The sequence below is a fragment of the Nomascus leucogenys genome, chromosome 4 (genome assembly GCF_006542625.1).
Source record: "Nomascus leucogenys isolate Asia chromosome 4, Asia_NLE_v1, whole genome shotgun sequence".
NCBI lineage: Eukaryota > Metazoa > Chordata > Mammalia > Primates > Hylobatidae > Nomascus > Nomascus leucogenys.
Window position 1 is genome coordinate 118,863,862 of NC_044384.1, and position 12,396 is coordinate 118,876,257.

Genomic DNA, 12,396 nt, shown 5'->3' on the forward strand with positions numbered 1-12,396 from the left:
GAAGATGACTGAAAGAATAAAGTACAGAGTAAATTGGCTTTCAGAGGGGCCAAGAGCAGTATACAGCTCTCCTTTAGAACAGAGACATAAAGACTCAGCTTATCCTGGGGGTCACCATCCTGCTTTGTGCCACAGAAAGTGTAGGACTACTGGGGAGGATTCTGGTTCCTTTCCTAAGTATATAAACAACAAAATCAAAAGTTTTATTTTATTTATTTCTTTATTTATTTAGTGACAGGGTCTTGCTCTGTCATCCAGGCTGGATTGCAATGGCATGATCGCAGTTCACTGCAGCCTCGATCTCCTGGACTCAGGTGATCCTCCCACCTCAGCCTCCTAAATAGCTGGGACTATAGGCACACACCACCACGCTTGGCTAATTTTTTGTAGAGCCGGGGTTTCGCCATGTTGCCCAGGCTGATCAAGAACTCCTGGGCTTAAGCAATCTGCCCGCCTTGGCCTCCCAAAGCGCTGGCATTACGGATGACAAAGAATTTTAGCTCCAAGTGTTCTTTAGGCCCATCACTTCTAGAGGTTGGTCAGATATTAATGGTGTGAAATGTAAAGAAAGTCATTGATAACAATTAATATGTGGTGAGCGCTTAAGATTTGCCAGTCGTTATTCTAAGCCATTTTACATGAATCATCTCATTTAATCTTCACAACAACTCTAGGTCCTTTTATCCTCATTTGACAGATAAGGAAACTGAGACTCACGGAGGTTAAGTAAATTGCCTAAGGTTACACAGCCAGTAAACTCGAAGGGTTAGACCTGAACTCAGATTTGCCAGCCTCCAAAGGCTTTCAGACTCCTAACCGTAACGCTAATATACAGCAAATAGTCTTTAGTTGTGGATTTTCTCACTAGCATAACAGCATTGATCAGGCCATATTCTAGCAAGTGATTTTCAAATATGAAGTGATAGAGATAACATACAAAGGCCAGGCAATTTTAAGCAAATGCTCTTACAGGTGTACTAGGACAGAGCCTTAAAACCATTGACTCCTTCTAAACATGGAGTTCAGACATTCAAATACATTTACCTAGTAAAGTTCTAATAGGAAAGGAGTTATTTTAGGGCTAGTATAAGTCCATCCATGTATTCCCAGTGTCAACTGTGCTCGACGTAGTAAGTGTGGAATCAACGTCTAGTGACCGGTTAGATGACCCGCATAGTGGATCTTTTCAAATCTCACATGGAGGATCTCATACAAAAACATCAAGAACATTACAGCAAGCCCTGACAATAATTTTTTTAAAATAACAGTCTATTTCCAGGGTAAACAATTACTTTGTCACGCCGCTGCTTAGGGGCTCGGAGAACCTGCTTCTGATGTGAGTCCAGGTTGAGGAACACTTCGCCACTTGAGAACCCAAGTCAAGTCCAGAAATCCAGGACCACAGCAATACTCCAGCCCAGGGTTGCAGGGCAGCCTCTTTACCAGCCGGGCGACCCATTTCTATCTTGGCGCCGGCGAAGCGCCGGTTTGGGCGGGCGACCGCTCTCAGCCTGAACAGTGGGTGGGCCGGCAATGACAATGCAGGAATTCCGCGTAGGCTGCAGGGTTTGGGGACCTGTCTGAAGGGTGGGAGGGAGCACTTTTCACCTGACACACCCAACCCCCCTGCTGCAGCCCAGGACCGCGGATGAGCGGAAGGAAAGCGCTTCAGTACTGTCAGATCACTGGACTTCAGCTGCAGCATAGCGGCCCACGCCGCCGCCAGCGTACGCTCAGCCCCTCCGCGCCGGCCAGGCAGCCACGCACGCGCAGTCCGTTCTCGCTAGCTCCTTCAGTCCCGGCCCGGCCCCGGGGCCCCGCCCCCGCAGGCCCCGCCCCGCTCCCGTGCGCTGAACGCCCCATATCCGGGTTCCCGCCGCCTCCACCGCCGCCGCCTCAGCCGCCTCGCACATTTAGTCTTGCCGGGAGTGGTGTGATTCCCGACCAAGATGGCGGCCGTGGGGCGAGTCGGCTCCTTCGGTTCTTCTCCGCCGGGATTATCCTCGACTTACACTGGCGGCCCCCTGGGCAACGAGATAGCGTCGGGCAACGGTGGCGCCGCGGCAGGCGACGACGAGGACGGGCAGAACCTTTGGTAACGACTCCACCCCTCCCTCAGCCCCCGCTGGCTCCCCCGGCCTTGCGCGGACGCCTCGGGATCCCGTGCCCGCTGGAGCTCGGCGCCGGGCCTGGCCACTGCGTTCCCGGCAGCCCCATCCCCGGCGCGCTGAGGCCGGGTCCGTCCCTCCCGCGCTGCGGCTGCGGCCTCCGGCCTCACCGTACGCCTTGCTTCCCGTTAGGTCCTGCATCCTCAGCGAGGTCTCCACCCGCTCGCGCTCCAAGCTCCCTGCGGGGAAGAACGTGCTACTGCTGGGTAAGAGTTCCCTGCCTCGCCCCGCCCCGCCCGGCCCCCAGCGGCCCGGGGTACCTGGTCCGCGGGGCTAGCTCGCTGGCTCTCTTTGTGCGGACAGCCGGCCCAGCCCCGCCCCGCCTCGCCTCCCGACCTGTCGCGGACGGCTGGGAGAGAAGGGGAACACGAGACCCTTGACCCAGGACCTGCGGGGACCCGCCCTCCCTCAGGTTCCTCCTCCTCCTCGGGATATGGGGGTGGCCCTGACAGCCTCCCCTGGGAAGGACAGAATTCGATCGCCCATCTGAGGGATTCTGGTGGCCTGGGGTTTATCTAGAAAATGACAGGTTTTCTTTCATCACAAAAATTGGTAGCAGGAGGCTCTTCGCGAGAGCTCCAGCGCAAATGGCATGCCATTAATATTTAATAGCTGACTCTTTGTATAATTGACAGAAGCTAGAACTAAGACCTGGCGATAAATGTTCTTGATTCAGCGTTCTCTCTGGTACAATGTGCTCGTGTTGCAGCTACCTTAACTGTCACATATAATTCTGAAATTTGTAAAGGGCAGTAGAACACAACTTTCTAGTTAAGTCTCTTCAGGCAAATGGATGTAATAAGGAGAAACGGTCCAGTGTCAGTTCTCCTGATTGTTCTGTTATCTCCTTGGCTCTCTGGAAGTTGTGTATTCTGTTTCTTTAGTGACTCTGGAGGTGGGGATAGAGGACTGAAGGAGAATAGTTCGCAGGTTCGCATTTTTGTAGGCTTAGCTCCTGAATCATTTATAGGAGAAATTTCTCTATATAGTTCTTTACATGCGAGATAACTGAAGTTTGGCTTATACGATGATCCAATTTAAAAACTTAGGTGTTTGGTATCGGCTGAATACCAGAGTGTTTTTTGTTGTTGTTGTTGTTGTTTTGGTTATGTCCATCTAAAAACAGGAAACAAGAAGTCAAGTACTACTTGATAGGCTGCATGGTTAAATACGAATGTTTACATAGAAAAAATTACTTTTTTAATAGACTGCTGCCAAGCAAGAATATATGATTACTGATATTCTTTAAAGCTACATGGAGCTAGTTGAAAAATTAGTTTTTACCCTTGTTTTTAAATGTGATTGAAAGCACCTACTGCAGATTAGCCTGGATTGAGTCACTGCCCTATCACATATAAGCCCTAAGATCTTAAGCAAGTTGCTTGACATCTATAAACCTCCGTTTCTTCATCTTTAAAATGGTTGTTATAGAAATAATAATACCCGCCTGTAGGGTTGTAGGGGGAATCAAATGAGTTAATGTTTGTATAGTGGTAATATTTGCACGTGATACTTTGTCGTGGATTTATCTTAAACTGAATTAGAAAATATTTGTGATCAGAACTTTTAAAAAATTGAATTAGTGCCTACATAAGTGATATTAATAGAGCAAAAATAAATTAGGATCCAAAAGCAAAAAAAATTGTAGAATGTATTTTTAATTTACTAACTTAAACAGATTACTACTCATTACTAAGCTAAAATGAATTTATGTTCATATGACCTCATTGAAATTGATTCTATTTTAATTAAGTAAGACTTACTTGGAAACACTGCCATGGTAAAGGTAAGATTCAGTAGTTTTATTCCTATTTTATACATTTTCTCCAGTTATTTCTGCACATTAGATATTGTATAGATGATTCTGTTTATGGTAAAACAAAAGTGGCAGTTTTGTTCATTTTTTGGTATACCTAATTTGCACTGAGGTTGTGCCATTTTTTTTTTTTTAACCCCGCTTTGACACTGGGTCTGTTCATGGGACTGAGTGTTCTTAGAGGCCCCAGCCTCCTTCACTCCACCATATAAGAATAGATTAAATTTCCTTTTTTATGAACTTAATAGTTCATAAAGTTCCATCTAATATCAGGTAATATGAGCTTGAAATTTAATATTTTTCTTTCAGTACTATTGGGATTTTCATCAGCGAGTCCTTTTCAGCTTTGGAAGGAGCTAATAACTGATTTGTATACTGGTTACAAAAATAGAGTTAAGTTTCTAAAATACCCCTGAAGATTTCTTACAGACATTTCACCATCACGTATGGCAGCATTCACTCTGTGCTGGTGGAGGAAAGAAATATCAAATAGGGATTGTGGTTTTCTTTGTTATGAGTTTGAAGGTGCTAGGCAGGAGGATGCTTGGCCCTAATAAATCTTTCATGAATGCAAGTGGTCTCTGGAGTCTCTTATTTAAAAAAACAAGTCTAAGGCCAGGCACAGTGGCCCACGCCTGTAATCCCAGCATTTTGGGAGGCCGAGGGGTGGATCGTTTGAGCTCAGGAGTTGGAGACCAGCCTGGGTAATATGGTGAAACCCCATCTCTACAAAAAATAAAAAAATTGGCCTGGCACGGCAGCTCCTGCCTGTAATCCCAGACTTTAGGAGGCCGAGGTGGGTGGATCACCTGAAGTCAGGAGTTACAGACCAGCCTGGCCAACATGGTGAAACCCCATCTCTACTACAAATACAAAAATTAGCCGGGCATGGTGGCACACACCTGTAATCCCAGTTACTCGGGAGGCTGAGGCAGGAGAATTGCTTGAGCCCGGGAGGCAGAGGTTGCAGTGAGCCAAGATCGTGCCACTGCACTCCAGCCTGGGTGACAGAGCAGAGCAAGACTCTGTCTCAAAAAAAAGCTGGGTATGATGGTGCATGCCTGTAGTCTCAGCTACTCAGGAGGCTAAGGTGGAGGGACAACTTGAGCCCTGGAGGCAGAGGTTGCAGTGAGCTGAGATCGCGCCATTGCACTCCAGCCTGGTCAACAGAGTGAGACCCTGTCTCATAATAATAATAATAATAATAAATAAATAAAATAAAAAAACAAATCTGAGCCTATGACAAGGCTTTACATTTCAGAAACAACCTAGAATAGGGACAGTGATATAGACCTAAGTACTCCCCTCACAACACACACAAATTGCAGTTTAGCTTGCCACATGCTCTCTCCTACTACCTGATGGGAGTTAAGGGTCATAACTAGTAATGTGTGTATGTGTAAGAGCCATTCTCAAAGGATTTTCATACAAATCTCATTTCACCTCTCTCCTCCCTGATCAGGGCATCAATTTATAGATGGGGTAATGAATTGTAGAGACCTGTTAAGTGGATTTTCCAAGGTCACACAACATAAGGGCCCTGTTCTGTGACTCTGGCATGGATTTCTAACTTGATAGAAGTTCCTGCAAGGGAGAGAGTGCCAGGTACAAAACTCTTTCTACTCAAAGGCTGTCTTTGAACGAAAGTACTGGTAATTATTTTAAAGGAAAATCCAAATATTTATTGGATTCTGGGATGCAGCTGTCGCCATGGCACTTGTGTTTAAGTAATCATTTAATCTGCCTAGGCCTGACTTCTAATGAAATCCAGAATGTCTATGATATTGACTCTTCTTTCTTGAAAGGTTTTGAGAATGGATTTCATTAAGATTTGTTTTTAATAAAGGTAGGACTTCTCGTGCATGTATTTTAAGTAGGTTCTAACCTCTAAATTGTTCTTTTAAGAACTGCGTTTTCATTTTTACCTTTTATATTCAATTACTTTTAATACAATTGATGATATTTGGTTTTTTGTTTGTTTATTTGTTTTTGAGATGGAGTTTCACTCTTGTTGCCCAGGCTGGAGTGCAATGGCAAGATTTTGGCTCACTGCAACCTCCGCCTCCTAGGTTCAAGCGATTCTCCTGCCTCAGCCTCCTGCGTAGCTGGGATTACAGGCATGTGCCACCACACCTGGCTAATTTTGTATTTTTAGTAGAGACAGTTTCTCCATGTTGGTCAGGCTGGTCTTGAACTCCCGACCTCAGGTGATCTGCCCGCCTTGGCCTCCCAAAGTGCCGGGATTGCAGTCATGAGCGACCGCGCTGGGCATATTTGTATTTTAATGGCTGCCTTTAAAGGCAGTTTCTCCATATTGATTACTTTCCCATGTTTTGATAAGAAAAGTCCCTAAGGAAAATAATAATAATAATACCTAACATAGAGCACTTACAGGTACTAGTCATGTAAGGATTGTTTACGTACTCTATCCCCTTAAAGATCAGGAAACAGACACATAATTTTTGTTTTGTTTTTGAGGCAGGGTCTTACTCTGTCACCCTGGCTGGAGCATGGTGGCGTAATCTGGGCTCACTGCAACCTCTGCCTCCTGGGCTCAAACCATCCTCCTACCTTAGCCTCCTAAGTAGCTGGGACTACAGGTGTGTGTCACCACTCCTAGCCAATTTTTGTACTTTTTGGAGAGATGAGGTCTCACGATTTTGCCCAGGCTGGTCTTGAACTCCTGGGCTCAAGCAGTCCTCCTCTCACCTCAGTCTCCCGAAGTATTGGGATTACAGGGATGAGCTACCACACCTGGCCAGAAACAGAAATGTTAAGTAAATTGTCCTAGGGTTACATAGCCAGGAGGCAAAATCAGTATTCAAAATTTTGCAGCCTGAGGCCGGCCCTGTGGCTCCTGTCTGTAATCCCAGCACTTTAGGAGGCCGAGGGGGGTGGATCACCTGAGGTCAACAGTTCGAGACCAGCCTGGCCAATATGGTGAAACCCAGTCTCTACTAAAAATACAAAAATTAGCCAGACATAGTGGTGGGCTCCTGTAGTCCCAGCTACTCAGGAGGCTGAGGCAGGAGACTTGCTTGAACCAGGGAGGCAGAGGTTGCAGTGAGCCAAGATCGCACCATTGCGCTCCAGCCTGGGTGACAAGAGTGAAACTCTGTCTCCAAAAAAAAAAAAAAAAAATTGTGCAGCCCGGCTCCCAGAGCTAGTACACTTATCTATACAGTCTCCCTAAAGGAAAAGAGCTTTCCTTGTAAGAGGATGCTTAGCAGTTATTAAGGAATTTTATCTGATTCTTCTGAGTGTGTATCTTTTAGTGCAAACAGTATCACTTCTTTAGATTAATTGAATTCATTGTCAACACAGGTACATCTGTAATCCTGGTCCTGAGCACAGTGCCTGGTTTTTAGATAGGACTTCAGTGTAACTTTTTGATTTGCCGTCAGTGTGAATTAATGAAAACTAGCTGGTCCTTTGTCAAGTCATGTAAGCCTCATCTTTCTCATCTGTAAATTAGGCTATTTGAATTTAATGATCTCCAAAGCCTTATTTGATCTGACATTTTGTAAATTTTCTTATTTTAATCATGTGAGTTATTGAATATTTTTAAAGAAATGTTTTAAGGCATATTGAAATTGGGTTTTAATTAATTAATATAGATGTAGGCCATTTAATTCCACCCAGGAAAGAAATGTAAAGTCACTATATTGTTCCCTGAAGGTATTAGTCCACGGTAATATGCAGCCAAAAGAGTCCCACAAAATGCTGAACATCATCAATAAGTATATGTGAAAGTCTTTTTTTCCCCCACTTCAGGAATAAAATTATTATGCTTGAGCTATTGTAGGAAACCTTAAGATATACACAGTGGAATTCAGAGATCTGTTCAGAGAAGTAACTTGTAACTGGCAAGGGAGTGTATGGTTTTCTATATGAGGACTGATTATAAAAATAATGAGAGTGTTCAGTCTAAAACTATTGATTTGGTGAGAGCTGGGATTAAAGATCATCAAGGTTCCATGATCATGGAACCTTGCTGTTTTCTGGCATGATTGGTTATGGGAATATGATGCAAGGAATAGACTGTTACCATATATGATATTGAATTTTTTCAAAGAATTAGCATGAAATTATTTATTACATGTTTATTATATGTTACTACTACTAAAAATACACCAAATATAAAGTGTTTTGAGAGTAAGATGGCATATTGGCATCTTATAATAGGGTCAGCAAACTCTTCTGTCAAGGGCCAGATTGTAGATAGTTTAGGCTTTGTAAGTCATACGGTCTCTGTTGCAACAACTCAGTTCTGCTCTTTTAGTTCCAAAACAGCCATGGATAATATGTAAATGAATGGGTACAGCCTTGTTTCAATAAAACTTTATTTACAAAAACAGGCAGCAGGCCAGTTTTGGCTTGTGGCCTGAAGTTTGTGAACCTCTGTGTGTGTTTGTTTGTTTATTTATTTATTTAGAGACGGGGTCTTGCCCTGTCACCTAGGCTGTAGTACACTGGCACGATCATAACTTATTGCAGTCTCAAACTCCTGGGCTCAAGAGATCTTCCTGCCTCAGCCTCTCAAGTAACTGGGAATATAGGCATGTATTCCCACCACGATGGCTAATTTTAAAAATTTGTTATATTTTTCTAGAGACAGGGATTTACTATGTTGCCCAGGCTGGTCCCCAACTCCTGGGCTAAAGTGATCCTTCCACCTCAGTCTCCTGAATCACTGGGGTTGTAGGTCTGACCCACAGCGCATGGCTGTGTTAGGTGATTATTGGCGTCAGTTTTATCAGTAAGCACAAATGCCATTTAATAGAGATTTCTGGTTAATGGGATATGGTGTGTGGCACATAATAGGGGCCTAGTGAATATCTGTTGAACAAATGATGAACAGTCTTTACTTAAAGTATCATTGTTATTCCAGTTAGGTATAGTTTGAGCACAGGTTTAAGAATTGTTAAGAGGACTTCATATAATATTTCCCCCAGTGCTACTGTCAAAAGCAGAAAACAGAACTGGCAAATCACAGATACAGGCTGGTAGAGCAGTAATTCAGCTGGTGTGAAATCCATGTGAGAGAGAATGCCAGTAAAAGCACTTAGAAAATATAAAACAGGAAGGAGTCTTGAAATAGGAAAAGAAAAGTCCAAAATTCAGCATGGGACTCTGTCACTAACAAGTCTAAGTGGCCAGGCTTGGTGGCTCAGGCCTGTAATTCCAGCACTTTGGGAGGCCAAAACAGGCAGATTACTTCAAGTCATGAGTTTGAGACCAGCCTGGCCAACATGATGAAACCCCATTTCTACTAAAAATAGAAAAATTAGCCAGGTGTGGTGGTGGGCGCCTGTAATCCCAGCCACTCGAGAGGTGGAGGCAGGGAGAATTGCTTGAACTCAGGAGATGGAGGTTGCAGTGAGCCGAGATCACGCCACTGCACTCCAGCCTGGGTGACCAAGCAAGAATCCATCTCAAAAAAAAAAAAAAAAAAAAAGTAAGTGACCATGGACTAACCTTTTTGGGCCTTATTTGCTTTATTTGTAAAATCAGGACAGTGGCTATTAGAAAGACCCCACAGATTACCATTTTATTCTTTTTTTTCACCAAACATTTATTAGAGACATGTCATGTATAAAATGCTTTGCTGAATCATCTGGGGTAAACAGGATGACTAAGACTCAGCTCCTGCCCTCCAGGAGCTTATAAACTCCTGTGGGGAAGAGACTCAAAGTAGTAAAGATCAAGTATGTCGGTATGAAATAATTGCTAAATAGGTCACGAAATATTTTGTGGAAAAGGTAGTATCTGAGTACAATTTTGCTAAGAAGGGTGGGGAGGAGAACAACCGGTGAAAAGGGCCTAAAACCCAGAGTAAAGGGGCGAGGCAGTTTAGGTATGGTGGAAGGAGTCCTGACAAAAGCCACAAGATCTTAGAGTCAGCCTCCCTATCCTTTGAAGCGGTGGAGTTGTGGACAAATTAGAACCTCCTGACCTGTAAACTGAGATTATTTCGTACATCATGGGATTAAAAGAACCAAAAGAAATTATGTCTAAAACACTTTCCCCTCAAAATTGGAAATCATTATTTTAAATTATGAAAGTAATGCATGTTTCTTGCCAGAGAAAGAAAAAAAAAGATAAGAAGATAAAGTGAAAATAGCCATGCTCAGTGGCTCCCGCCTGCAATCTCAGCACTTTGGGAGGCCCAGGTGGGGGCATGGCTTGAGACCAGCCTGGGTAATACAGCAAGACTCTGCCTCTACAAAAAAAATTTTTTAAATAGCTGGTGTGGTGGCACATGTCTTTTGTCCCAGCTACTTGGGAGGCTGAGGCAGAAGGTTCATTTGAGCCTGGGAGTCCAAGGTTGTAGTGAGCTGTGATCACACCACTGCACTCCAGCCTGGGTGACAGAGCCGGACCGTGTCCCAAAAGAAGGAAAGAAAGAACATGAAAATAATGCATGATCCTACCACCTAGAGGTAAGTGTTCATTTTTTCTTATTTATTTATTTTTTATTTTTTAGAGAGAAAGTCTTGCTCTGTTCCTCAGGCTGGAGTGTGATAGTGTAATCATAGCTTACCGCATCCTCCAATTGCTGAGCTCAAGTGATTTTCCTGCCTCAGCCTCCTGAGTAACTGGGACTACAGGACACCATATCTGGCTAATTATTTTTTGGAGAGATGGGAGTCTCAGTATGTTGCCCAGTCTGGTCTCAAACTCCTGTGCTCAAATGATCCTCTGGTCTTGGCCTCAAAGTGCTAGGGTTATAGGTACGAGCATCTATTAACACACCAGGTCGTGTTCATTTTCTCTATGTGAATATTTTTTTCTTAAAAATAAACTCATGATTTATATTGTTTGCAATCAGATTTTTTTTTAATGTCGTGTACCATGGTTCACTTCGTGTAACATGGTTTTTTTTTTCATGTTAATAGATACGGCTTTATCTTGTTTATTGACTGAATAGTATATATAGCTATACCATAATTATAATGGATTGGTAGACAGATTATTATTGTTATACTTCACTTTCCACTTGCCCAGTATTTTCTTTGGGATAAGTTCCCAGAAGTGCAATTGTTAGGTCTTTTAAATTTTTCTACGTAAGTATTGTCAGTCTTCTAGGAAAGTTGTACTATTTTACTATTTTACTTTTTTTTTTTTTTTTTGAGATGAAGTCTTGCTCTGTCACACAGGCTGGAGTGCAGTGGTGCCATCTTGGCTCACTGCAGCCTCCACCTCCTGGGTTCAAGCAATTCTCCTGCCTCAGCCTCCCGAATAGCTGGGACTACCGGCGTGTGCCACCACGCCTGGCTAATTTTTTGTATTTTTTAGTAGAGACGGGGTTTCGCCATGTTAGCCAGGATGGTCTCGATCTCCTGACCTCGTGATCCGCCTACCTCAGCCTCCCAAAGTGCTGGGGTTACAGGTGTGAGCCACCATGCCCGGCCACATTTTTACCATCAGTATGTGAGAATACTTGTTTGTTTTGCACCATTGCCAATACTAAATATTATTCATTTTAATCTTTGGCTGTCTAGTAGGTTAAAAATTTGCATCTTAATGTAAAGATGATTTAATTGTAGAATACATACCATATTTGATTAAGAACCATTGCTTTAGTGTGACTTTGACCTCCTAGGGCATGGGAACTATTAATAGCCATTATAATCAACTACTGTGGTTAGCATTTACTGATCTTGGTAGATAGTTATTGGATTAAACTAAATGTTTTCTTTGGTGTTTTTTTTTTTTTTTTTTTTTTTTTTTTTTTTTTTTTTTTTTTTTTTGAGACGGAGTTTTGCTCTTGTTGTCCAGGCTGAAGTGCAGTGGTGCAGTCTTGGCTCACTGCAATCTCCACCTCCTCAGTTCAAGCGATTCTCCTGCCTCAGCCTCCCGAGTAGCTGGGATTATAGGCATGAGCCACGATACCTGGCTAATTTTGTATTTTTAGTAGACGGGGGTTTCTCCGTGTTGGTCAGGCTGGTCTTGAACTCCCGACCTTAGGTGATCTGCCCGCCTTATCCTCCCAAAGTGCTGGGATTACAGGCGTGAGCCACTGTGCCCGGCCAACTAAATGTTATTTTAAATTCATATCTAGACAGCCTGTGGGAGTAAGGAAAATGATTAAGGATAAGTTCTGTTTTTTTTAATGTAATGTGAATTGCTGAATGATCAATCCAAAGGTAGGGCTTTGGCCAGCTGCAGGGATGGGAACTATCATGTATTGTGTCTGTTACTTGTGTTGGGTGTTCTGCTAGGTGCCGCGTTATGTAGCATGTTTACTGTTTTACAGGAAAGGGTTTTAAGCCCCAGGTTACACAACTGAGCTGGAATTCATTTTATTTATTTATTTTTTGAGACGGAGTCTTACTCTGTTGCCCAGGCTGGAGTGCAGTGGCACGATCTCGGCTCACTGCAACTTCTGTCTCCCTAGTTCAAGTGATT

At 43.5% G+C, this 12,396-nt stretch overlaps 1 protein-coding gene across 1 annotated transcript in view; it reads left to right on the forward strand.

The window, feature by feature from the left end:
• The first annotated feature begins 387 nt into the window (after nucleotides 1-387).
• Nucleotides 388-12,396, forward strand: part of DYNC1LI1 (dynein cytoplasmic 1 light intermediate chain 1) — a 48,507-nt gene continuing 36,498 nt past the window's right edge. Inside the window, exons 1-2 of the mRNA XM_003256812.4 lie at nucleotides 388-2,095; nucleotides 2,301-2,374. Of these exons, the coding sequence (XP_003256860.1) occupies nucleotides 1,950-2,095; nucleotides 2,301-2,374 (220 nt within the window). The 5' untranslated portion in view covers nucleotides 388-1,949. The remainder of the gene's footprint in view (nucleotides 2,096-2,300; nucleotides 2,375-12,396) is intronic.